The 25,286-nt window shown below is 42.7% G+C and overlaps 1 protein-coding gene across 14 annotated transcripts in view; it reads right to left on the bottom strand.

Moving 5' to 3' along the window:
- BTBD7 (BTB domain containing 7) overlaps positions 1-25,286 on the bottom strand; it is a 114,627-nt gene that overhangs the window by 51,057 nt on the left and 38,284 nt on the right. For 13 of the 14 annotated variants that reach the window (XM_073349493.1, XM_073349495.1, XM_073349494.1 and 10 more), the window contains one exon: positions 24,077-25,156. The exons of the other annotated variant lie outside the window; for it this stretch is intronic. In XM_073349493.1, the coding sequence (XP_073205594.1) occupies positions 24,077-25,156 (1,080 nt within the window). The remainder of the gene's footprint in view (positions 1-24,076; positions 25,157-25,286) is intronic. 14 annotated transcript variants of the gene reach the window in all.

Here is a 25,286-nt window from a genome sequence, read left to right on the forward strand (position 1 = left end):
CCCACACCTGAGCCATTCATTTTAGGTGACAAATCAGAGAAACTGTCTGAGACTGAGGTGTCAGTAGAGGTGGTTTTGGAACAAACTGGTTAACAGCCATAAGTCACCAGCATCAGATGGTATTCATCGAAGAGTTCTGAAGGAACTCAGATATGAAACTGCAGAACTGTGGTACATAACTTATAGCTTAGATCAGCCTCTGTACCAGATGATTGGAGGATAGCTCATATAATCCTAATCTAAAAAAATTAAAAAAAAAAAAAAAAGGTGATCCTGGCAATTATAGGCCAGATAACCTAACTTCATTACCAGGCAAATGGGTTGAAATGATAGTTAAAGAAAAAACCCACTAGAAATAAATGTTCAGTTTTCACAATGGAAAGAGGTAAATAACAGGGTCCCCCGAAGAATCTGTACTGGGACCAGTGCTGTTCAACATACTCATAAGTGATCTGGAAAAAAGAGGTGAATAATGAGGTGGCAAAATTTGCAGAGGACACAAAATTACTCAAGAAAGCTGACTGCAAAGAGTTGCAAAGCTTGACCCAGTGACAAAATGGCAGTGAAATTCAGTCTTGGTAAGTGCAAAGTAATGCACACTGGAAAAAATAAACTATACATACAAAATGATGGGATCTAAATTAGCTGTTACCACTAAAGAAACATTTCGGAGTCATCATGGAAATATCTATTCACTGTGCAGTGGCAGTAAAAAAAAGCTAACAATGCTAGGAGCCATTAGGAAAGGGATAGATTATACAGAAAATATCATAACACCACTATACAAGCCCATTGCAACCACACCTCGAATACTGTGTGCAGTTCAGGTTGTCTCACCTCAAAAAAAAGATACTTTAGAACTGGAAAAAAAGCAGAGAAGGGTAACAAAAATTATTAGCGTTATGGAACAGTTTCCATGTGAGAAGAGGGGAAAAAAAGGGCTGTTCAGGCTTAGAAGAGAGACTAAAGGGTAGGAATGACAGAGGTCTATGATTTTAAAAACCATGAATGGTATGGAGAAAGTAAATAGGGAAGTGTTATTTACCCTTTCACATAATACAAGAATAAGGGGTCATCAGATGAAACTAACAGACAGCAGGTTTAAAACAAACATAAGGAAGTAATTCTTCACACAACACAGTCAACCTAGAGAACTCACTGACAAGGGATATTGTGAAGGCCAAAACAATAACTGGGTTAAAGAACGAACTACGTAAATTCACAGTGGATAGGTCCATCAATGGCTATTAGCCAAGACATGACTCCAACCATCCTTAAGATTCCAACTGCCAGAAACTGGGATTGGATGACAGGGGATGATCACTTGAAATTGCCCTGTTCTGTTCATTCCCTCTGAAGCATCCGGCACTGGCCACTGTCAGGATCCTGGGCTAGATGGGCCATCAGGTTGAGCCAATATGGCTCTTATGTATTTCAGTCCCCAAGATTCAGATGGGGGCAACCTTTCCAAAGACCTGTTTGCCAGACTTGCCGGAGAATATTCTAACTCCAAGCTTTGGCAGCCATTACCACGATCTTTAGGAGATTCCCATGGAGCCAAATTTTGCCCTTCACATCTCTTATTGTCTCATACCTCTACAAAATTATCAGACTATTTCACAGGAGACAAACACAGGCTTCTTTTGTAGGATGTCAATTTGCTCTCTTAGGCCTTGGCTAGACAAGGAAAACAGGTGCTTTTTCAATCAAGTTCTCCTGATTGAGCTAACTTTGCTCAATTGTTATTCAGTGGGATTTTCAGTGTAGACAGCCCTTTAGCTCAATTTGAACAGATTGAATTATAGCCTGGGGTCTTGCCAAAGCGATAATTCACCTTGCTATAAATCAAGCTGAATGCAACTACAGTAGAACTTCAGAGTTACGAACTGACCAGTAAACCACACACCTCATTTGGAACTGGAAGCGTGCAATCAGGCAGCAGCAGAGACAAAAACAACAACAAAAAACAACCAAACAAAACAACACCACAAATACATTACAGTATTGTGTTAAACCTAAACTACTAAAAAATAAAGGGAAAGTTTAAAAAAAATTGACAAGGAAACTGTTTCTGTGCTTGTTTCATTTAAATTAAGATGGCTAAAAGCAGCATTTTTCTTCTTCATAGTAAAGTTTTAAAGTTGCATGAAGCCAATGTTCAGTTGTAAACTTTTTAAAGAACTATAACATTCTGTTTACAGTTAAACATTTCAGAGTTATAAACAACTTCCATACCCCAGGTGTTCATAATTCTGAGCTTCTACTGTAACAACTTAATTGGAGGAAAATAAAGAGAGGAATTCTTCCCTATTCTGGACAAGACCTTGAATCAAAACCCCACGTCTCATCTAGCACATCAGATCTAAATTTCTTGGTAGGAACCTTAGATTTATTATTTTAAAGCAGCAGTGGACCAAAGGGAGAAAGAGACCCGTGAAAGAGAGGTGATGTACCAGTTCTGCTTGCTGGAGAAGGTATCCATCCAACAGAAGCCCACAGAAAGGGGTTTATGTGCACAGGGATGTACATGGAAGGCAAGGAGAAATTTTAACTGGGGATCCAGGTGTCAGTGGGTATGTCTACACAGCAACTGACTTAGGCTCGCAGGGCTTGGGCTGTGGTGCTGTTTCATTTCTTTACAGACTTCCGGGCTTCGGCTGGAGCTCGGCCTCTGAGACCCTCCCACCTCGGAGAGTCCCAGAGCCTGGGGTTTCCAGCCCAAGCCCGGAAGTCTACCCAGCAATTAAACGGCCCCAAAATCTAATGCAGCTGGCACAGGCCAACCGTGGGTTTTTCTTTGCTGTGTAGTCACACCCAGTAAGGGTAAGAGGGACTTGGGGAAGCATTAAAATTTAGATAGGCTTGATAACCATCAGCCATACTATTAAAACTTGGTTGTATGCACAACACAAATTTTTAAGCTGCAACTAATGAGCTTTTAATGTGGTCTTTGTAACTTATTTTCCAAGCATCCCTGTTTGCCTTCCTTAGCCCCCTAGGTCCACTGCTTCCCCCTCCTCCAATTCTCACCATGCAGATTACCAACAGCCCTTCCCCACCCCCTGACCCCAATCTCCTGTAGACCTCAGGAGGTACCCATGTCTTCTTATGTTTCTTGAAAATATTTTAGAACAATGCCTGCCCACCCAGATGCACAGCACCTCATCTCCAATCTGAATTTAGGAGCTTTGCACAGGTAGGTAAAATGTCACAGAAGCAGCAACAGCAAAATGGTGGAGTTATGCCGCACAAACAGGAAACTGCAACCTTTTTAGGAAAAAAAAGGTATACTACACACCAATTTGCATGGCCCCATAATTGCATAGGACACAGGGGGCCTTTCTCAGAGGGAATCTTTCATCGTAATCTGAATAGTCCAGTGGCAGGTACAGGGCAGGCTAACTTCAGCATAGTGCCTTCTCCTCCCAGGTGATTAACACTTTTCTTTAACTTAAGAGATATGGCACTCCGGTAGTATACCATAACATTTAGAAAAAAGGTTTTGGTATCCTCAGCTGATCTTAAGAGTTTGTTTTTACTGCCAAAAAATGTGTTTTTTTACTTCAGGTAAACTAACATGCATATGTGGGCTATCCTGGTTTAAAAAAGAGATCAGCTCACCAAGTTCAAACCTCGGATTGACCTCTCTGAGCTCACTTTGTGGTAACACTGAAGTGCCTTGCTTCCACTGTGCTTTTACCTCAAGATAGCTCACGCACTGTATCAGAGAGGTAGCTGTGTTAATCTATCCACAAAAACAACAAGGAGTCTGTTAGTCTTTACAATGCCACCGGACTCCTTGTTGTTTTCACACAAAGTAGTTACCCTTAGGGGTAAAACAAAAACAGAAAGCTTTTTTTTTTTTTTTTAAACAAAAAGGATAAGTCCTTAGACATACTGATTTTTTTAAAATATGGGTGAGACAAATGGCATTGGTACTCATCTGCTCTCAGTCCATTCTAGAGTTCAGTGACATTTTTTGAGAGTCTTATCTCACCAGGAGATTCTCTGTTTCTTCAAGACAGCAGCCCTTATTAAGCACTCCAAGCAAGCAAGTTGCTCTTATCTTCAAAACAATCCCCAACTAGTGTAATAGTTTGTCCTCACTCACTGCTCTAAGACTTCCTGGCAGAAGACCAAGAGAGTGGCAAAACACTCAGTAGTCCAGTGGGGTTTTCCAGTGCTCTTGTTGGAAAAATACCACTGTCCCAGTGTACATATATAGCCAGTCATCCTGGGGTTTCTAATAGGTGGGAGACCAAATGTGGAATGCCTGCAATCTCTTATCAGATTTAAAGCCCTAAGTGCATACACACGTGTTTTTGTTTTGAGGACAGAAATTCACCATGGAGCAGAGTGAGGCAAGCAAAGACATTTCATTTAAGAAAGCCACATTTGAACTCCAGATTTCAGAGGAGAACAGCTGATGGATTTAAGGCCAGAGTGCCACTTCATATTCTTATCTGGTTCAAAGGGTAATTTCGAGTTTGTTTTCTGCACCTCTGACCTACTTCAACAAATGTAGGTTTCTTTTCTGCTGTTCAGAGGATGTTTACAATTCAACTTTCTCAGGTTTTCAATCTTTAGTTTCTTCTAAACATACTTTATAACCATTAAAAATTTCAAATATTCATGTTACCATTCTTGGAAGGCTGAATATAAAATGTTTTCTTAATTGCTACAATACAAAGTATGATTCTTTGCCCATTTTCAATATACATCTGGCTTTATTTTATGCACTTGATATCCTATTTGATTTTTTCTTTCATAACAGTCTTAAATTTAGTCCATGCACCATTTTGTTTAATATTAATTGTAGCTTATTGTTGTCCATGGAAACACATTTTCTTAGATGGGGCAAAAGGCTATTAACGAACACATTAAATAACTATTATGGATAATTCATATCAAGTTAAGATTTTTCAAGTCAAATATTTAAATTGTGACAAAATAGTTGTGTAATTTACCTACTCTTCACAAAAGCTTCAACAACTGGATTTCTGAAACACTGAATCCACCAAAAGGTCACAGATATCTAACAGTCACACATTTAGCATATTAAAATATTTCCAGGCAAAAAACAAAAGATGTCCTTTTTCCTCGGTATGCTGAGAAGAATATGAATTTTTCCCATTTCAAAATCAAAAAGAACTGCAGCATGTTTGAGTAAGATTTGTGACAATAACGTTAAAGACAGCATGTAATTTCTTCATACAAATGATTCAATAACCAGGAAAAGCACTCACATGCACAGCTTCTTAGTTCATTTACTCTGAAACCTGAAATAGTTCATTTAGTTTGTCACACAGCAAACAGATACACAAAGTTGTATGGATTTAGCGAGCCTGAAGTCTGCATTTACCTCTTCAGCTCTGTTTGTAATTATCAGTTGATAATGGCCCTCAACTTGGCTTCAACATTCCTTAAGAAGCACATTCAAACTGCATGAGCTAAACTGCTGAACAGGAAATAATCATGGAACAGAAGTGAAAGAGCTGCCAAATCAACCAAACTAAAACAGAAGGAAGAACTTTAACATGGGAACAATGTGGGGGAAGCTGTAGTGAGTGGGAAGAGTGGGGGAGGGAGTGCAGTTAGCCAACACTGTTTAGTATTTGTGTAAAGCCATGCACCCTGGAACATAAAGAGGCCACTGAAAGAAAAAACAGGACAGTGCTTTCAATCAGTTTCCCTGCTAGATTTGAATTTCTTTTTAAATGCCATAATTATTCGTAACAGACCAAATCCTCCATTCTAGGAACAGTTCTCAAACTGGGGGCTGTGACCCCCCTCATGAGGTTGTGAAGTTTTTACGTGGGGGTCGCGAGCTGTCAGCCTCCACCCCCAAACCCTCCTTCGTCTCCACCATTTAGAATAGTGTTAAATGTATATATTTAAAAAATGTGTTTTTAATTGGGGGGGGGAAATTGGGTCACACTCAGAGGCTTGCTGTGTATGAAAGGCGTTATTAATACAAAAGTGTGAAAACCACTACTTTAGATTGTGTATTTAGATTGTCTATTTAGATATACTCACTTATATTTACTTTACTTTGTTGAAATGAGTAAACAAGTTTTGAGTACTTGATTATTCATGCTGCACTGATCTATAACTGACATAATATTTGCTCTAACTTTCCCACAATACATTTATGTACATTTAATGTTGCTAGTGTGGGTTTCCTGGCACTTGGATATGTCAGTCCTGCTGAGATCAAGAGTACTTTGATGTTAGATGGTGTGTGCCTCCAGATCAAAGACTGAATAAGGCTTTGAAAGAAATGAAGTGTCTTATTTTTTACTGCTGTTGAGAAACTAAATCAGCATCTCAAAAATAATGATACAACATATAGCAAGAGGCCTGGAATTAAAGTTAATTTTTCAGACAATTTAAACTTGTTTTCCACACCAACTTCAATCTCTAGATAAGGAAAAACTACAGACAGGCAAAATCTTAATACAATTGATATTTACATAGTATGCTACAGTATCTTAGGATCTACAACTCTATAAACACTTACTGCCCAAGTATAACTTTTTTTCCTACCCGAGTAGTCCTATGAGCATTAGGTCCAGTGTTATTGACATAATCGGTCTATAGAGCAGACATGTTCTCTGACCAGTTTAGTTCATACTCCAAAAGGCCCGATCTGATTTCCATTAAAATTTATGATTCTAGAGTAAGTTGCAACACTCCAATTAACTTTAATGGAAGTTACATCAGGCTCCAAGTAAAGCAAAACATTTTCATTTGAACAGTAGAGAGTCCTTCAAGAGCAAATTTATTTTTTAGTTATGAAATAAAATCAATGGCTTCATTCTTAATTGAATACTCAGTTAATCTGAAAGGTACTATTTGATTCATAGCAGATGTCTGGCAGCTATCTAAAGTTTAGCAATTTGGTTTGAAGATTTAGTAAAAAGCTACTAATAAAGGCTAGTAATGGAATTTCAAATGTTAACATCTCCATTAAAGAAAATTAACAAAACTGACGTGGGGCCTTGTCTTGATCTTTATACACAACTTAATAGCTGGCTACTCTGCATGGTATTTGGAGTTGTGTGAAAAATATGGCCGGTATCACCAGGTGGCCTTGTTGCACACAGTCTTCTAATTTTTTTTTCCTATTAGCATGAAAGCAAATGGTCTGCCTTGGGAAGACATACCGTATTGTTATTTTTGATTATGCAAGATAATGTGCAGAGGTTCTTGGAGAGTGTGTTGTATGAGCAACAGAAGAAAGTTTGCTCTCTGCCTTGGTCTCTGATGAGAGTCAATTCTCAAGGCAGAGTAGCCCTTAGGAAGTGGGCTCAGATTACTAAAGAAGGGATTGCCTGCATGCTGTTTGACCACCTCTATTGCAGGACCGGTTGTGTAAATAAAATAAGTTACACTTAGAATATACCCAGACTCTGTGTTACTGACTACTTCTCCACTGGGAAGCCAGCCTGCAGGGCCACAGATAGTAGGACAATGGTATGGAAGAAATAGAAAAAAAAATAGTTGGATTAAAAGCTATAAAAAGTGTTTGCACTAATTTTGAAGCCCACCTTCCAAATGCCCAGTCCGGGCTAGGGCAAAAACAGATTGGAAAAGAGGATCAGCAACCTGACTATCATGAACCAAGATGTTTTCCAGGAAACCAGGGAGAATCAAAGCTTTGGTCAATTTGGAACTTGCTAACAGGGAGGAGCTGCAGCAAGGATTTAAGGAGCTGAAAAAAAATCATCTGTAGAGGTAATGTCACAGGATTCAGCTGCTTGAATTGGGCCAGAGAACTTGGGTGAGACAGGATTTACAGCACTTTTTACCCATTCCGTTATCCAGAAGCACAGATAGATCACTCCTAACTGTCCCAGTTTGAGGAAAAAACTTTCTGGGAGGCTCATTTCATCCAATTTAACATCATACCACAAATGAATGGTTGAAAGGTGGACAGATAGGGTTTTTCTAGCAGCCAATTTAAGTGAACCAGTTCTGATAGGGTTGCATAACTTATCCTCAGAAAAGACAGCTATCCAGACTGTAAAAGCTCCTGATATACAGTTTGGAGCCAGCAATCAGAGCTAGAAAGGGTTCAGCTAAGGCACAGGAAAAGAGCAAAAGTAAAGACCACAACTAAACTAGTAGAGGATCTGAGGAGACTGTTTTATCTAGCATATCCAGATACCTGTGAAGACATCCAGGATACACTGGCAATAGACCAATTTCTTGACGCAAAGATGGATATAAACTTGCAAATCAAAGTCAGCAAAAGGAGACCAAACGCACTTCAGGAGTGAGTGGAATTTGCTACATAGCTAGAATCCTTCCATAGAGCAGCCCAGCAGAGAAGTCAGTATTAGTGAAAAAGGTGGAAGGTGATTGCCCATAAGTCCTACACGCAGAAATCTGTATCTAATATGCAGGATAAAAAGGATTCTAGTTCAATTAATTACATTCTTATTAGTTAGATAAGCTGTCGCTTTGAGACATAGGCTCTAAAAGCAGACAGATTCCTGTTCACTTGCTGAATGTTTTGGACAAACAAACAAAAAAGTAAAAAATGGGAACCTCAGTGGCAAAAAGTAAGCCAGTGATTCTAGTAAATGCTGGCAGAAGAAAGCTCAAAGGAAGGGGAAGAGGAGGGGCAGCTACCAACTGTTCCAGCACAGTGATGTACATTAAATGAGGAGCAATAGAACGGTTAAAAGCCTTTGTGGGAGTTGTGCTCCTGATTCAGAGAAATATGCTGTACCACTGCAACACTTAAGATTGGGTCAGCTTACTCAAATGTCAAAACATGTATCTCAATTGTTATAAGTTCCAAAGAGAGAAGAACACCAGTCTCAGGCTGAGATTCTTGAGAGAAGGGACAGCCTGAATGTTGTTCGACCACCTCTACTCCAGGACAGGTGCGTATAAAGAAAATAAATTACACTTAGAATATACTCTATCTCCATGTCACGTATTCCTTGTCAACTGGAAAGCCAATCTGAAAGGCCCTGAACATCTGCTGCTGCTTTCCAGAGGGGTCGTGTGGTATCAAAAAGAACACTGGTGTGGAATAAGAGTTATACCATCACATACAGTACAATAGGTGGAGTTTTGCTTTGATTAAAATGAATCCTGTTACTTGTGTCATTGCATACATATAATTAGTTATACTTTTCCTTGATAGGTATACAGTCACACATTTAGTGTGCTAACTAGAATAACTATTGTTCTGAATCTTACAGATACCCACAGAAAGTCAGTCAAAATGAAAAAAAGGAACAGCAGTCTGGAAGGCTATTTTGCAAGTTCCGGGTAGCCTCCGTTGTAAATTTAAGATGTTACTGAGTAAACTATGGTTCTACTATGTTTGAAGTTTGAGTCTGTAAATCGGAATCAGGCATAATTATTTTACACTTACCGTACATATTTATTCCATAGGAAAATGAAATAATTAATGGAACATTAAGAATGCACCATTAAGCACAAAGAGGCCAGGAAATACCGGTATTAAAATCGCAATATACAGTATTACCTTTTTTTTCCCCCAACAGTCTTAATTTATTACATGACCATATACTATTTCTGTAGCAAGTTATTACATTTTTTTCATTCTTCATGTGCCTACACTATATTAATATTGTTCAGTATTGCTGACTTAGGCTAAAGTTTACAAAAATGCCAAAGGCTCTCTTCATGAGGAAAAAAAGATATGTTCTTTACTCAAGTTAGTTAACTTGAGTTAACTAGCATGAGTAAAATCCTAGTGAGATAAGGCAGTTTGTAATTTTCACACTAGTTAACAAGTTGAGATAAACACTAAGGAGCCACCAAGCGTTTACCTGGACCTGGACCCTAGGATTTTAATTGTGTGAAAAGTACAAACTTTGTTGTCTTCATCAGAACTTAGCTAAATTTAGTTAACTAAACTGAGATCCAGTTGAGTAAAGAACATGTCCTCACTAGGAAGAAAGGTGTCCTAGGAGCCTAAGTCTCATTTTCAAAAATTACTTAGGATCCTACAACTCACTGAAGGTCAGTGGATGAAATGAATGCAGAATTTGACTCAATCTGAAATAGCTTTTACTGTGTTCTTTTCATAAAGTGAATTATTGACCCTTTAGCATAGAGAGTAGCATATAGTACAAGATGTTTCAAGTTATCTTAGATGATGGGGAAAGTGTGTAAGATATTATATTGTATTTACAAAACTATCTGATCATGTAATTAAAAACTGTACTGAAATACATATCCTCGAAGAGGAAGAATTAGGGTTGTGTGCACACAACTTTAATGCTGGCATTTCTTGACCATTTCACTAGTCTAGTTTATTAACAGCTTCTTTTAATATATAAATAGATTTCCAAGAGTTTTTTAGGGGGGTTGTTTTTCTTAAAAAAAAAACAACCCTGAAAAAGCTTCACTCTCCAGGACTTCAAATTTCCACTGACTTTCAAATGATTCCAAAGATACTATTTATTCCATAATCAGACTGCTTGGTGAGAAATCACTGAACATCTCTGGAACTCTATTCCATGCATCTTAGGTGCACCTCTCATACTTTAAATCTTTTAAACTTAGTATTCTTGGTCACAGCTTCAAATATACTAGATATGGAAGCAGAGAATAGTACACTACTGGAGATTTATGAGAACTAATTATGTGAGGCTAAAATATTACCCGTCTCCCTTCTTCATCTTATACAGTGATCATTGGAAGAACCACTTACTATTGTGAAAAGAAAAGGAGTACTTGTGGCACCTTAGAGACTAACCAATTTATTAGAGCATAAGCTTTCGTGAGCTACAGCTCACTTCATCAGATGCATATCGTGGAAACTGCAGCAGACTTTATATATACAGAGAGAATATGAACCAATACCTCCTCCCACCCCACTGTCCTGCTGGTAATAGCTTATCTAAAGTGATCATCAGGTGGGCCATTTCCAGCACAAATCCAGGTTTTCTCACCCTCCACCCCCCCACACAAATTCACTCTCCTGCTGGTGATAGCCCATCCAAAGTGACAACTCTTTACACAATGTGCATGACAATCAAGTTGGGCTATTTCCTGCACAAATCCAGGTTCTCTCACATCCCCCCCACCCCCATACACACACAAACAATGCGGAACGCAATGCCATCCACAGCCTCAGAAACAACTCTGACATCATAATCAAAAAGGCTGACAAAGGAGGTGCTGTTGTCATCATGAATAGGTCGGAATATGAACAAGAGGCTGCTCGGCAGCTCTCCAACACGAGTTTCTACAAGCCATTACCCTCTGATCCCACTGAGAGTTACCAAAAGCAACTAAAGCATTTGCTCAAGAAACTTCCTGAAAAAGCACAAGATCAAATCCGCACAGACACACCCCTGGAACCCCGACCTGGGATATTCTATCTACTACCCAAGATCCATAAACCTGGAAATCCTGGGCGCCCCATCTCAGGCATTGGCACCCTGACAGCAGGATTGTCTGGCTATGTAGACTCCCTCCTCAGGCCCTACGCTACCAGCACTCCCAGCTACCTTCAAGACACCACTGACTTCTTGAGGAAACTTCAATCCATCGGTGATCTTCCTGATAACACCATCCTGGCCACTATGGATGTAGAAGCCCTCTACACCAACATTCCACACAAAGATGGACTACAAGCCGTCAAGAACACTATCCCTGATAATGTCACGGCTAACCTGGTGGCTGAACTTTGTGACTTTGTCCTTACCCATAACTACTTCACATTTGGGGACAATGTATACCTTCAGATCAGCGGCACTGCTATGGGTACCCGAATGGCCCCACAGTATGCCAACATTTTTATGGCTGATTTAGAACAACGCTTCCTCAGCTCTCGTCCCCTAAAGCCCCTACTCTACTTGCGCTATATTGATGACATCTTCATCATCTGGACCCATGGAAAAGAAGCCCTTGAGGAATTCCACCATGATTTCAACAATTTCCATCCCACCACCAACCTCAGCCTGGTCCAGTCCACACAAGAGATCCACTTCCTGGACACTACAGTGCTAATAAACAATGGTCACATAAACACCACCCTATACCGGAAACCTACTGACCGCTATTCCTACCTGCATGCCTCCAGCTTTCACCCTGACCACACCACACGATCCATCGTCTACAGCCAAGCTCTGCGATACAACCGCATTTGCTCCAACCCCTCAGACAGAGACAAACACCTACAAGATCTCTGTCAAGCTTTCTTACAACTACAATACCCACCTGCAGAAGTAAAGAAACAGATTGATAGAGCCAGAAGAGTTCCCAGAAGTTACCTACTACAGGACAGGCCTAACAAAGAAAATAACAGAACGCCACTAGCCGTCACCTTCAGCCCCCAACTAAAACCCCTCCAACGCATTATTAAGGATCTACAACCTATCCTAAAGGATGACCCAACACTCTCACAAATCTTGGGAGAAAGGCCAGTCCTTGCCTACAGACAGCCCCGCAACCTGAAGCAAATACTCACCAACAACCACATACCACACAACAGAACCACTAACCCAGGAACTTATCCTTGCAACAAAGCCCGTTGCCAATTGTGCCCACATATCTATTCAGGGGACACCATCACAGGGCCTAATAACATCAGCCACACTATCAGAGGCTCGTATACCTGCACATCCACCAATGTGATATATGCCATCATGTGCCAGCAATGCCCCTCTGCCATGTACATTGGTCAAACTGGACAGTCTCTACGTAAAAGAATAAATGGACACAAATCAGATGTCAAGAATTATAACATTCATAAACCAGTCGGAGAACACTTCAATCTCTCTGGTCACGCAATCACAGACATGAAGGTCGCTATCTTAAAACAAAAAAACTTCAAATCCAGACTCCAGCGAGAAACTGCTGAATTGGAATTCATTTGCAAATTGGATACTATTAATTTAGGCTTAAATAGAGACTTGGAGTGGCTAAGTCATTATGCAGGGTAGCCTGTTTCCTCTTGTTTTTTCCTACCCCCCCCCCCCCCCCACAGATGTTCTGGTTTAACTTGGATTTAAACTTGAAGAGTGGTCAGTTTGGATGAGCTATTACCAGCAGGAGAGTGAGTTTGTGTGTGTATGGGGGTGGGGGGGATGTGAGAAAACCTGGATTTGTGCAGGAAATAGCCCAACTTGATTGTCATGCACATTGTGTAAAGAGTTGTCACTTTGGATGGGCTATCACCAGCAGGAGAGTGAATTTGTGTGGGGGGGGTGGAGGGTGAGAAAACCTGGATTTGTGCTGGAAATGGCCCACCTGATGATCACTTTAGATAAGCTATTACCAGCAGGACAGTGGGGTGGGAGGAGGTATTGGTTCATATTCTCTCTGTATATATAAAGTCTGCTGCAGTTTCCACGATATGCATCTGATGAAGTGAGCTGTAGCTCACAAAAGCTTATGCTCTAATAAATTGGTTAGTCTCTAAGGTGCCACAAGTACTCCTTTTCTTTTTGCGAATACAGACTAACACGGCTGTTACTCTGAAACTTACTATTGTGGTTACCCTTAAAAAAAAAAATCTGCACTGTGCTAAAGGATTTGATAATCTAAACACACCCATCTTTTTTTCTTGATTAATAAAATGCATTACTTTTCCATTTAACCGAGATTATACCTTTTCCCACAAATCTTGGTATCAAAACATTGATAAATGGGAAATATGAATTTCTGAGTACCACAGAAATGCAGGGAAGGAAAGAACCACAGGAGATCATCCAGTCTGGTCCCCTACACTGAGAAAGGATCAAGTATACCCAAGCCATCCCTCACAGTGTTTATCTAACCTCCAGTGATGGGGATATCACAATTTGGGGCACCAAAAAAAACCCCCCACTAAATTTTGATACAATCCACTAACCTGAAGCTACAAGTAGCAAACACAAAATTTCTACGAAGTTCAAAGATATCCAGTTACTGGGAAACGTCTTAAAATAGCACTGGACTTTTAAACTTAGCATTGGGACAAGTTAATACCTAGGATTACTGTAACTGAAGTTGAGAAAACATGTTTCCACTTTCCAGCCTAAAAATTTACATTGGATAGCACTTTGCATTCACTTTTCCCCTGTTTATAGTCCATCTCCCCTCTATACTGTTTTTTCCATTGCAAGAAAAAATTTGAAAACAGAAAAATATTTTTGTAAGTCTTCAGAAATTGGCATAGGTCTTTAGGAATAGGGTAAAGCACATAATTTACTTTTAAATTATTATGAAACAGAAAAGTTTTCAAGATGACTGTGCCCCAATAAGGAATACTTAAATTAAACCCAATAATTTAAAATTATCTTCATGAAAATAGAATAAAAATATAATTAAAGTTGAAATTCTATCATCTTTAGTTGAAACAGTTTAAAACACGCTGAGCCAAAAATGTTTCAGTTAAAAAAAAAAGTTAGCAGAAGTAAAACAAAATGTAGGTAGTGAGTCAAATTTTAGTTGTTCTTCAGTTGTGTCATAGAAACACCTAATAGAATCATTTCTCTATGCTCACTATCAATAATTCTCTCTCAATGTCCTTTTGCACTCAGTTTCATGTCCAAATATGACAGTTTATCAATTTAAAAGCTGATTTTACTCCTGAGGGAGTTCTGTGCCAAAAAAATTAAAAATTCAGCAAATTTTATTTGTCAATAAATAAATGTGGAGGCTCCAGCATGGCAGTGGAGAGCACAGGCCACTAACTGCACAGAGGTGGGAGATCACCATGCAGCCCCTCCCCCATCCCTCAGGACACTCATTCAGTGGTGAGACTGCACCTGATCCTGACACAGTGCAAAGGCCAGACCTGCCGCAGAAACACCTCGGGGCTCTGTCCCTTCCTGCCAAGCACACTAGATGTAGGCAGGCAGGCTCAGCCCAGCAGCATCCAGGTGTGGAGGGGCTTAGTGTGAGGAGATCTGGGTGCGAGATGATAGGGTTCTGTGTGGGGCTATCCAGGTGCGGGCAGCTTGGTGAGGGAAGCGGGGGTGAGGGAAACTGGATAAACAGGGGCGTCCAGGTGAAGGAGGTTGGGGTTCAGCAGTGGGAGTCTAGGTGTGGAGGGCTCAGCAAAGGGATGTTGGCTTGGTGGGGCTCAGTGGGGTGGGGTCCTGGATGAAGGGGGCTAGTCAGGGTGGTCCAGGTGGGGTAGGGCTTGTTCAGGTGGGAGTTCGAGTGCAGGGGGGATGGGCGATCTGTTTGCAAGGGTGCGGTCCTGATGCAGGGAGGTGGGGACCTCCAGATGCAGAGGGTGAGGCTTGTTAGGGTGTGGGGCTTGGCAGCACTATTTGGGTATGAGGTGGGTCCAGATGCACAGGGGCTGGGCAGATGGGAGAGCAGCTCCCTGTACAGTGACCCCTCCTCCCGCCAGCTGAGGAGTGATGGGGCAGGAAGTGCGTGGGGTGGGGGTAGAGCTTCCTGCAACTGGAGAGGTTTCTGGGGGTGACTGACCCAGCCCTGGCCACTCCTTACAGGGGAAGAGGAAGTCCCATCCTCCCCAGCCCAGCCAGAACTAGCAGCTGAGCCTCGTATAGGGTAGGAGCCACTGGCTGCCTCCCCCCAGTGATTTCTCTCTCTGCTGGCTGCTCTGTACGCCCAAAACAATGCACCCGAGCTGCTGGGGAGCAGTGCATGACCACTTTTGCGGCATCCCTTTGCTTTCCCCATCAGAAAGTCAGTTTTCTGTGGGGAAACAAAGAAATCTGCTGTGGACATAAATTCTGTTCATACACAGTGGCGCAGAATTCCCCCAGGAGTATAATTTATACATTTGTGATGTTTACTGAGCATCTTTAAATTCCTCACTTTCATTTGTTGGGAATCAGACTTCTGATTTATTTATAAAAGAAAATAGCACAATCGTTCAGTGTTTAAGTGCTTTATTTTCAGCTTCTAGTTCCCTCATTAATATTCTTGAGAGCTAATCATTTTGCCAGTATGTAGTGTGTGTACACACACAAAAACTGTTGAGTTTTGAGAGGTTCTACACTTAGAAGTAGACATGAAAAATGATAAAAAAATGATTACCTATCTTTCATAACTTGTTCTTCGAGATGTGTTGCTTATGTCCATTCCATTCTAGGTGATTCACAAGAAATATCTGTGGAGGTGGGCTCGGAATTCACCGCTTGGCAGCTTGCTGTACTGCTCTACCAAAGCCAGCATTGTCCCAGGCCTGCTGGGTAAGCGCATAGTGGGACGTGAAGCTATGGACCAATGACCAGGTGGCCGCCCTACAGATGTCCTGGATAGGCACTAGAGATGAAAGCGACAAGCCCTGAAGCTTGAGGTGTAGGAGGTAGTCTAGAATGACCTGCAATGCGGCTCGCTCAGGACAAACTCCCTTATCCACCATCAGCAGGGGAAACGCTTCCATTTGGCCAAGTAGGTGGGCCTGGTAGAAGGCTTTCTACTCCCCAACAGGACTTGCTGGACGTTGGATGAGCACTGTCATTCTTGCGTGTTTAGCCACGTAGCAGCCAAGCCGTCAGATGAAGCGCTGCCAAGTTCCAGTGCAGGAGACTGCCAAGGTTCTGGAACCACAGGTCCGTCCCGAGTGGCGTCCGGAACTGGGTCGTCACCAAGAGGTCCAGCAGTGTTGGCACGGCCATGCCGGCACTATGAGGATGACCTTCGCCCTGTCCTGCTTGATTTTCATGAGGACCCTAGGCAGCAGCAGCACCGGAGGGAAGGTGTAGATCAGAGCCCCCAACCACGAGAGCAGGAAGGCGTCTGACAGAGATCCCCTTTCCCTGCCCTGGAATGAGCAGAAGACGTGGCATTCCTGTTCTGCCTGGATATGGATAGGTCCACCTGGGGAGTTCTCCACCTGTGGAAGATAGAACTGACCACCTCTGGGTGAAGGCACCATTCGTGGTGAAATGACAATGTTCTGCTGAGGTGGTCCACCCAAGTGTTCCTAGCCCCTGGGAGGTGAGTGGCCACAAGATGGGTGTCATGCTGCAGCCAGAAATCCCAGAGCCAGAGCACTTCCTGATATAGGGTAGACGACCTGACTCCCCTCTGCTTGCTGATACAGAAGACGGTGGCTGTGTTTTCTGTGAGGACCCGAACTGCCTTGCATGAGAGGCCCTGACCTCCCTGACATTGACGTTCAGGGACTGATCGTGACTGGACAAATGGCCTTGAGTACTGAGATCGGACCTGGGTTGGGGAGCCCACCTGTGTGAAGCGTCAGAGACAAGAGTCACCAATGAGATTGGGGCTGCGAAAGGGACTGCCCTCCAGCACTGACGCGGAATCTTGCCATCAGGTAAGGGACGACAGTACGCTGTCCGGCACCCCGATCCGTACTGTGCTGGTTGGGCACATAGACCGACACCAGCCATGCTTGTAGGGGCCTGAGGCGGAGGCACGCATGCCTGACCACGTAAGTGCACGCTGCCATGTGACCCAACAGTCTCACACACATGTGGGAGGTGGTGAATGGTTGGGCACAGAGACAAGATGAGGTCCACTATGGCTTGGGACTGAGCCAGAGCCTTCCTCCTCAAGACTCGAGTACTGCCCCAATGAATTCTATAGGTTGCACTGGAGTCAGGGTAGTTTATTATCAGGCCCAGGGAGCAGCAGGTGGAACATATCAGACTGAGATGCCTCCGCCTGATCCGAGGACTGGCCCCTTATCAACCAGTCCTCAAGGTACAGGTGGACCTTGACTCCCCGATGTTGCAGGTAAGCGGCCGCTGGCGCTAAACACTTTGTGAACACTCTCCAGGCCGACGAGACACCAAAGACATCACTGTGAACTGGAAGTGGCGCTGGCCCAACAGGAAACTGAGGAAACGCTCGTACCCCGGGAATATGGAAATATGGAAGTACGCGTCCTTAGGTCTAGGGCAGATTATCAGTCTCCTGGATCTCAGGAGGGAATGACGGAGGCCAGGGAGACCATATGAAACTTCAACTTGAGAGACTTGTTGAGGTGGCACAGGTATAGGATAGATCTTAGGCCCCCTTTTGCCTTCGGAATGAGGAAGCAACAGGAGTAAAACCCTCTTCCTTCCATTTCTTGTGGAACTTCTTCCACTGCCCCTAGGCTCATGAGGTTTTCAACCTCCTGAACAAGTTGTTGCTTGTAAGAAGGATCCCTGGAGAGGGATGGGGAAGGGGAATGGAAGGATTGGTCAGCTACAAACTGCAGAGTATAACCCGACAAAACTGTGTCAAGCACCCAGCGGTCCAAGGTGATATGGGACCAGGTTGACCAGAAAGGACTGGGGCGGTTGAGGAAGACGGAGAGCGGATCCGATACAGTGACTGGGGCATCATCCTCGGGCACACCCTCAAAACGACTGCTTCTGGGTGCCTTGGTCCCTGGAAGAACCAGGCTGAACAGGTGGATGAGATGACGGCAGGTGGTGTCACTTAAAAACAGTCTTTGTCCTTTTTGTAGGAGCCAGATCCAGGGGTACGCCAAGACCTCAACAATGGTGGAGGGGGCGGAATAGCTTTCTGGCCCACTGAGGAATATTAAGGCCTAAGGAGTGGAGGGTGGCCTGGGAGTCTTTAAGGTCATGGAGCCTAGCATCAGTTAGCTCAGAGAAGAGCCCCGTTCCCTTGAATGGGAGGTCCTGGAGGCTGGATTGCATCTCCTGGGACAGCCCATAGGTCTGTAACCAGGAGCTATGCCTCATGGCTATTACATAGGTGAACACCCTGGATGCAGAGTCTGTGGCATCCCAGGGCATCTGGAGGACACCCTTGGCTACCGCCTTGCTCTCATCTATGAGAGTGGTGAACTCCTGCACCAGATCCTGTGGGAGGCTCTCTTTGAACTTGCCGATGGAGTCCCACAGGTTGAAATTGTACCTGCCAAATAGGGCCTGATGGTTAGAGACCCTAAATTGGAGGCTTGCTGTGAGAGACAGAGCAAAAAAAACCCCCAAAAAAACCCCAAAAACAACTTTCTTCCAAATACGTCTAGTCTCTTGGAATCTTTATTTTTGGGGTGCCACTTGCCTTGCCCTTTCATTGGCGGAAGACACAACCAGGGACCCCACAAGAGAGTGGTGTATAGGTATTCAAACCCCTTGGTGGGAACACAGTACTTCTTTTCCGCCTTCTTGGATATGGGCAAAATGGAAGAGAGGGTCTGCCACACCAACTTGGTGATCTTCAGGACCCCTGGGAGAACGGGCCACGTGACCCAGGCTGGAGCAAAGGCAGGAATGACACTGAAGAGGTCCTTGGGCTCCTTGACCTCCAAGTTCAGGTTGGCTGCCACCTTTTTAAGGAGGGCTTGGTGCTTGGTGGGCTACCAGTTTGTGAGGGCCCCACCACCGGCTCATCCATGGATGAGGAGGATGACTGCACCACCTCGGGATTACTGCTTCAGATTGGGCCTCTTGCTCCGATGCTGGCTGTGCCAGAGGTAACTTGTCCGATGACACCTGGGGAGGAACTGTGGGAGTACGGTTCCAGTATTGCCACTGGGCGGGCTAATGCCCCATACTGGTACCACAGGCACCTTGGCAGGCTCCCAGCTGGGAGATGATTCGTCCCGTACAGGGGAAGGGCTAAACAGTTCATCCAACCCAGACCACTGTCCTTCTGGAGACCAGGGCAGGGCTGTGGAAGCCTGAGACTGTTGATTGACTCTTGTCGACAATCAGTACAGGGAAAGTGAGGGCCAGTTCCTGCCTGCAGAACGGTACCGGCAACTGGTGCCATGACCAGGAATGGTCTTGCATCTGAGGAGACCAACGCCTAGGTGACATGAGAGGCGATGGCGACCAGCGCTTTGGCAATTTCTGGCGGGAGGACCATTGATACAGAGAATACGGGGATCGACATCGCAATTCCGGAGTCCCGTGTCTTGCTAGCAGAGACCGTGGCTTCAGAGATCTGGGCCTCCTGGCCAGAGACCGGGGTTGCAGTACTGGGGTCCTTGGCCATGGTGAAGGGGAACACCACCTACAGTCCGGGGGCATTCCACTGCCTTTAGGGGCAGTCCCATCATAGGCTTGGTCGTCTGAGCTGGTGTCTTGGTGGAATCCGCCATGCGGCCAGGTGTCTGTTGTGCCAGTCGGTCTAACTGTTCTTCTGGCCACCGGGCCCACCTCAAGCACAGATGGCCCTGCTGGGATCCCCTACCACTCCCTGGAGTCGGAAATGGGTCCCTGGCTGGTACCCACCAACTGGTACCCATGAAAGCCTCCGTTGCAGGCATGAGGCCTAGCTCAGGTCCTTTGCCTGAACTTCCCTTTCGTGGTGCCTGCAGACCAGATGACAGACCACTTCTTCAATACTGGCGAGGGCTAACAGTGCTGGGTGGAACCTGGTGCTGGCAGTGCACTGCACGCCAACACTGAGGTAGTAAGCGTGGAATCCGAGTGAGAGGGTTCCGATGCTGGGCACAGAGCAGCCTCCATGAGGGGGGCCGTAAATCAAAATGTCCTGCTCTTTTTCAGTTCGGGGATGAAAAGTTTTGCAGATCCAGCACCTGTCATTTCGATGAGACTTTCCCAGGCACTTCAGACAACTGTTGTGAGAGTCACTGATGGGCATTGGCCGGCTGCACTTGGAACATGGCTTAAAGCCAGGGGAGCGGGACATGCCCCGCTCCAGGACAAAGTCCAGCTGGGACTCTAATTACTAAACTACTACTAAAACACTTAACAGCTAACTAATCACTGACTAAATAACAAAGGAGAACAATCTGAACAGTGAAGAGTTGCTAATGCTCTTGCTAAGCAAGACCAGGCACTCCAACCAACTGTCAAGGCCGGTCAGAAGGAACTGAGAGGGCATAGGGCTGGTGGTGCCTGATATATCGCCGCATGAGAGTGCCACTCCAGAGAGCACCACAGCTGGCTCTACAGAAACAACTGTACACATGGGCGCACACACCCTAGAATGGAACTGACATGAGCAAGCACTCGAAGAACATATTTTCACTATTTGCTTTAAATTCATATGCCAAATACTCCAGTTTTTAGATTGTAACAAATGTTACTGCTTACAAATAAACTAATACCTACTACTTTGATTAGCTACAGTTGTATATTTTGTCACATTTTACTTATGAACTAAAACCTGCAGTTTCATTTCCTTAAAATATGTTTTATGTTATTTGTCAAGTTAATCCATAACTGCAATATAAAACAGCAATACACAAACAATTATTGATCTGAAAATTCCACTATCAAAATTTTGAAACCCAAGGAGACCTCAAGGGATGGTGGCACTAAAGCTCTCTCATCATGACTTGGAACATACCTCTTTAGTTCCCAATTTCATCATCATCATCATTTTGCTTTGCTTGCAAGATGGACATATATTGCTCTGGTACCTTCCTTCTTATCATCATAGAGATTCTCATTTGGACACTGACAAAATTCTTATACAAGAGCAATGGACTAATCAACTTTCTGATGTAGTTGCTAAACTGACAAGCCAGGAGATTATACAGGTGGTTTTCCATGTACTCTGACACCTTCAGAGTAGAAGCAATGATATTTCTTATTGCCAAACACACATTTCACATTCCTCGACTGTAGAGGTTACAGAAAAGTGTTTCATTACAGTCCAGTTCATTCTACTTTTCATGGTTCAGACACATTTCTAGTAATATTACAGGAAAGAAAACTCTGCAGTAGCATTCTTCAAGAAACATGCATCCTTCATGTTTCAGTAGTTCTTATGTCAGCATCAAGAACTGTTTCACAGCCTTCAATACTATTACCTACAAAATGTTTTCCTGATATAGTCCTCTAGGAAAGGGCACAAACTACTTAAACAAGTCAACATCCCACATTTCTGTCTTCCACAGTTCAATATCACTCTTACAGTCGCCCATATAAGAGATGATCTTCCTCCAGTAATTTCATCTATTCTTTAATACCCACATTGCAGACTAGAAAGATTCTGGCAGTGTCCGTTAAATAATCTATATTCTGTAAGTTTTCTAAGCTATCCAAGTTTCTTGTTACAGTTAGGAAATATCTGAAGTGCAGATCTACTTTGAAAAGTGACTGTTTAAAAAATGGCATAACAGTACTGTATGTCACTAGATAGTCTCAATATATTCCATTACAAATCTGCCAGTTTACAAGTAAAATTATGTTTTTTTTCTCTACAACTGTCAACACTGAAGACAAACTGAGTTCTGAATGTCATGCTATGTTCTCTACTTTATGCATCATTGTCAATAATAAAGATGCCACAGGACAAATTATACCCTCAGTTATACCTACACAATGCCTGTCCAATGTCAAGCTGGGTAGGAAAGGGCCTCCATGAAAAGGAGAAAAAAAAAAAAAGGTACTCAGGAGGAGGTCTGAGCAATGGTGGCCTGAAAGGACAGAGATGATCTTTACTCCCTCAGACAGGAGATTAGAAGCACTGCGGTTGCTGCTCCATGCTGTGATTCTCCAGCAGATCCAAGCTACCTATATACTTGACCTGCCATATACGGCATCTTCTGTTCAAATTCATTGCAACATTATAAGGTGTCCCAGATAAGAGCATACAAATTGCAATACTAGTCTAGAATCCTGCCTCTGACAGCGGCTAATACCAGATACTTCAAAGGTACAACTCCCAGAACGCATGACATGGCAGCACCTTAAATTCAAACAACAACAGATAGTAAGGGCCAACACCTGACCTCACCAGAAGTCTGCAGGTATATTGGAGCTGTCTGCATTATCTTCACAGATGTAAGGACCAACAACATAAAATGAAAGCCCAAATTATGCATTAATTGATTACTCCCTAACCACCACCCCATTTGCTTGGAAGTGTCCTACTTGTCAATGATTAAATGATTTTTTCAAAACCCAGAAAAATGTTTGCAGCTAAAACCACTTTTTATTCCTGTTATCCACAATGCCCAACATTTGTGTTTCATACATTTTGCTTTATTTCATTCTTCTTCTTTATATTCAGTGATATTTCTCATTAATCTAACCTTGAGAGGCACTAGCCATCAACTTCTCTCCTCTGAATTTTTATTTGAAAACTTTTTTGAAAATTGAAAAATTGTTTAAATATCCTTTCAATTATCAATGTATCTTTACGAATTTAAAGCCTTCCCTTGCTCTGAACTTCCCCAGTAACACGCAGAAATCATGTAATCTATTTTGCATAATCTATATAGCCAATCATTCAAATTTATACATTTTAACAATTTACATCCTATTATGAAACTCGGAATATTTCTTCTGTCTCAAGATGAGGCTTAACAAAGCTCACTAATTTTCCCGTCTCATGTCATTTACACCCACAAATGGATATCTGCCTTCATTCTTTTTCAAACAAGCAAAAATGTATTTCATTTAAACAAGTAAGCCTATGCTAAAAGTGAAACTTAATATCTAATCTCTTATATCATGCTTTTCACCCACAGAGTTTAAATATTTTATAAAGGAATACATGAAATTATCCCCAATTTACAGATGAGTAAGTTAAGAGCCACAGAAAGATGAAGTGCTCTGCGCAAGATCACACAGCAACTCAGTACCAACACAGCTCATATTTTCCATCCACTGGACCTTGCTCCCTCCCTTGAAGTGAAAATATTAAACAAGATTTAATTCAAGACTTACAAAAGTGACCAGTGATTTTAGGTGCCCCACTTTTGGGGTGTCCTAGTTGAGACACAGTAAAGGGCCCTGTTTTTCAGGTGCCATTTCTCAAAGATGTACTCATATTAGCACACCCTGACTCAAAAGTAGATCAGAACAAATGAGCCATGTCTTTCTGTAGTGTCCTGGCTTTTGGTCTTTCCAAAATAAGTGGCTATGTTATGGAGACAGTGTGGCCTAGTGGCTAGAGCACTGGATGGGACTTGGGAGACATGGGTTCTATTCTCAGCTCTGCCACTACTGGGTGACATTTGGGCAAGCCATTCAAGTTTTCCTTGGTGCCTTGGTTTCTCCATATGTAAAATGAGAACAATGACACATACTGTGTAAAGAGTTTTGAAATCTACTGATGAAATGTGATAAATAAGAGTTAGTATCTAATGGCATAATAAAACTCAAGTGTGACTGGGAAAACGTTTCCAAAAACTAAAAGGAAGAAGCAGTTTAACCTTGTATTCAATCTGAGGAGCTAAAATGAACACAATATTACATACCTTGTGCAAGCATGTTAAACTCCAAAAACAGTGCTATGTGATAAAGCTCCATAGCTTCTTCAGCCCTAGTCATGTTTAGTTTTCCTGCTACAAGAGCCTGAACTTCACTTAGACTCCCCACTGAGGGGCTGCAGTGCAAAACTGAGAGGTCCACCACATCTGTATACATACAGTTTAAAATGACCTTGGCATATTTTTTTGGTATGATAGATTCATCCAGTATAATTCTAGTTGGAGTCCGCAGGGTTCGGTCTGTGATTTCTTCACCAGTTCGTATCCTCCTTTGCAGTAGGTGTCGAAAAAATGGTGACCGTGATGAAATAATAGCTTTGTGAGCTCTGAGCTCTTCATCTAAACAGTTTGGACTTCCACCAAATGATTCTACCAGTTCAGAGTTGGATGAAAAACTAAGAACCACATCATAGTAACACATATAATCAAACAGCCCACGCATATCAACATCTAAGGAATTTGGTGTTCCAAATTCTTCACTAAGCTGCACAAGGATATCAACATTTTGGAATCTCGAATCCTCCATTCCAAACTCTCCTGTATAAAGGTAGTGTAACAAAGCAGAAAACATAGGCATGTCTATGCCAGCTGTGTTGATATCCATTATTATCTCTGCTCCATATTCTGGAGAGGAAGAAAGCAGTGTCTTAAAAAATGGACACCTTGCTGCTAATATCGCACGATGCACAGGGAAGCAAGTTTCTTGAAATATTAAGTCTACATCAGTACAGTATTTGTACTCATACAAATCAGCCATGTCTTTCTGTAGTGTCCTGGCATCTGGTCTTGCCAAACTCGCTTGTAGAGAAAGTTCCTTTAAGGCTGAAGTTCCCTCATACTCTTCTACTAATGCATTGACATCTCTAACATCCCAGCCTGAGAGGAGCTCTCGCATCTGCTTGGCATGATCAGCAGACCGGCTAGATTTCCGACGCTTAATAAATTTCTTTTTGAGGGTGGCAAGGCCAGAGCTTTTCTTTTTCTTGTCTTGAGGTTTCTCATGGCCATGGTCAAGGCTATACAGTTTTGATTCACAGCCATAACCTTGATGAGAGTAGGATGACGTTCCTGAAGATGAAAGGAAAATTTAATGGGATTAAAAACATTTGAAGAAAAAATTTAATGCTGAACCACTGGTATCTTTCGTTAGATAAAGATTAGTAAATGTCATCACAATTTACATAATCTTCCCTTCTCT

This window comes from Lepidochelys kempii, chromosome 6 (assembly GCF_965140265.1).
Source record: "Lepidochelys kempii isolate rLepKem1 chromosome 6, rLepKem1.hap2, whole genome shotgun sequence".
Lineage (NCBI taxonomy): Eukaryota > Metazoa > Chordata > Testudines > Cheloniidae > Lepidochelys > Lepidochelys kempii.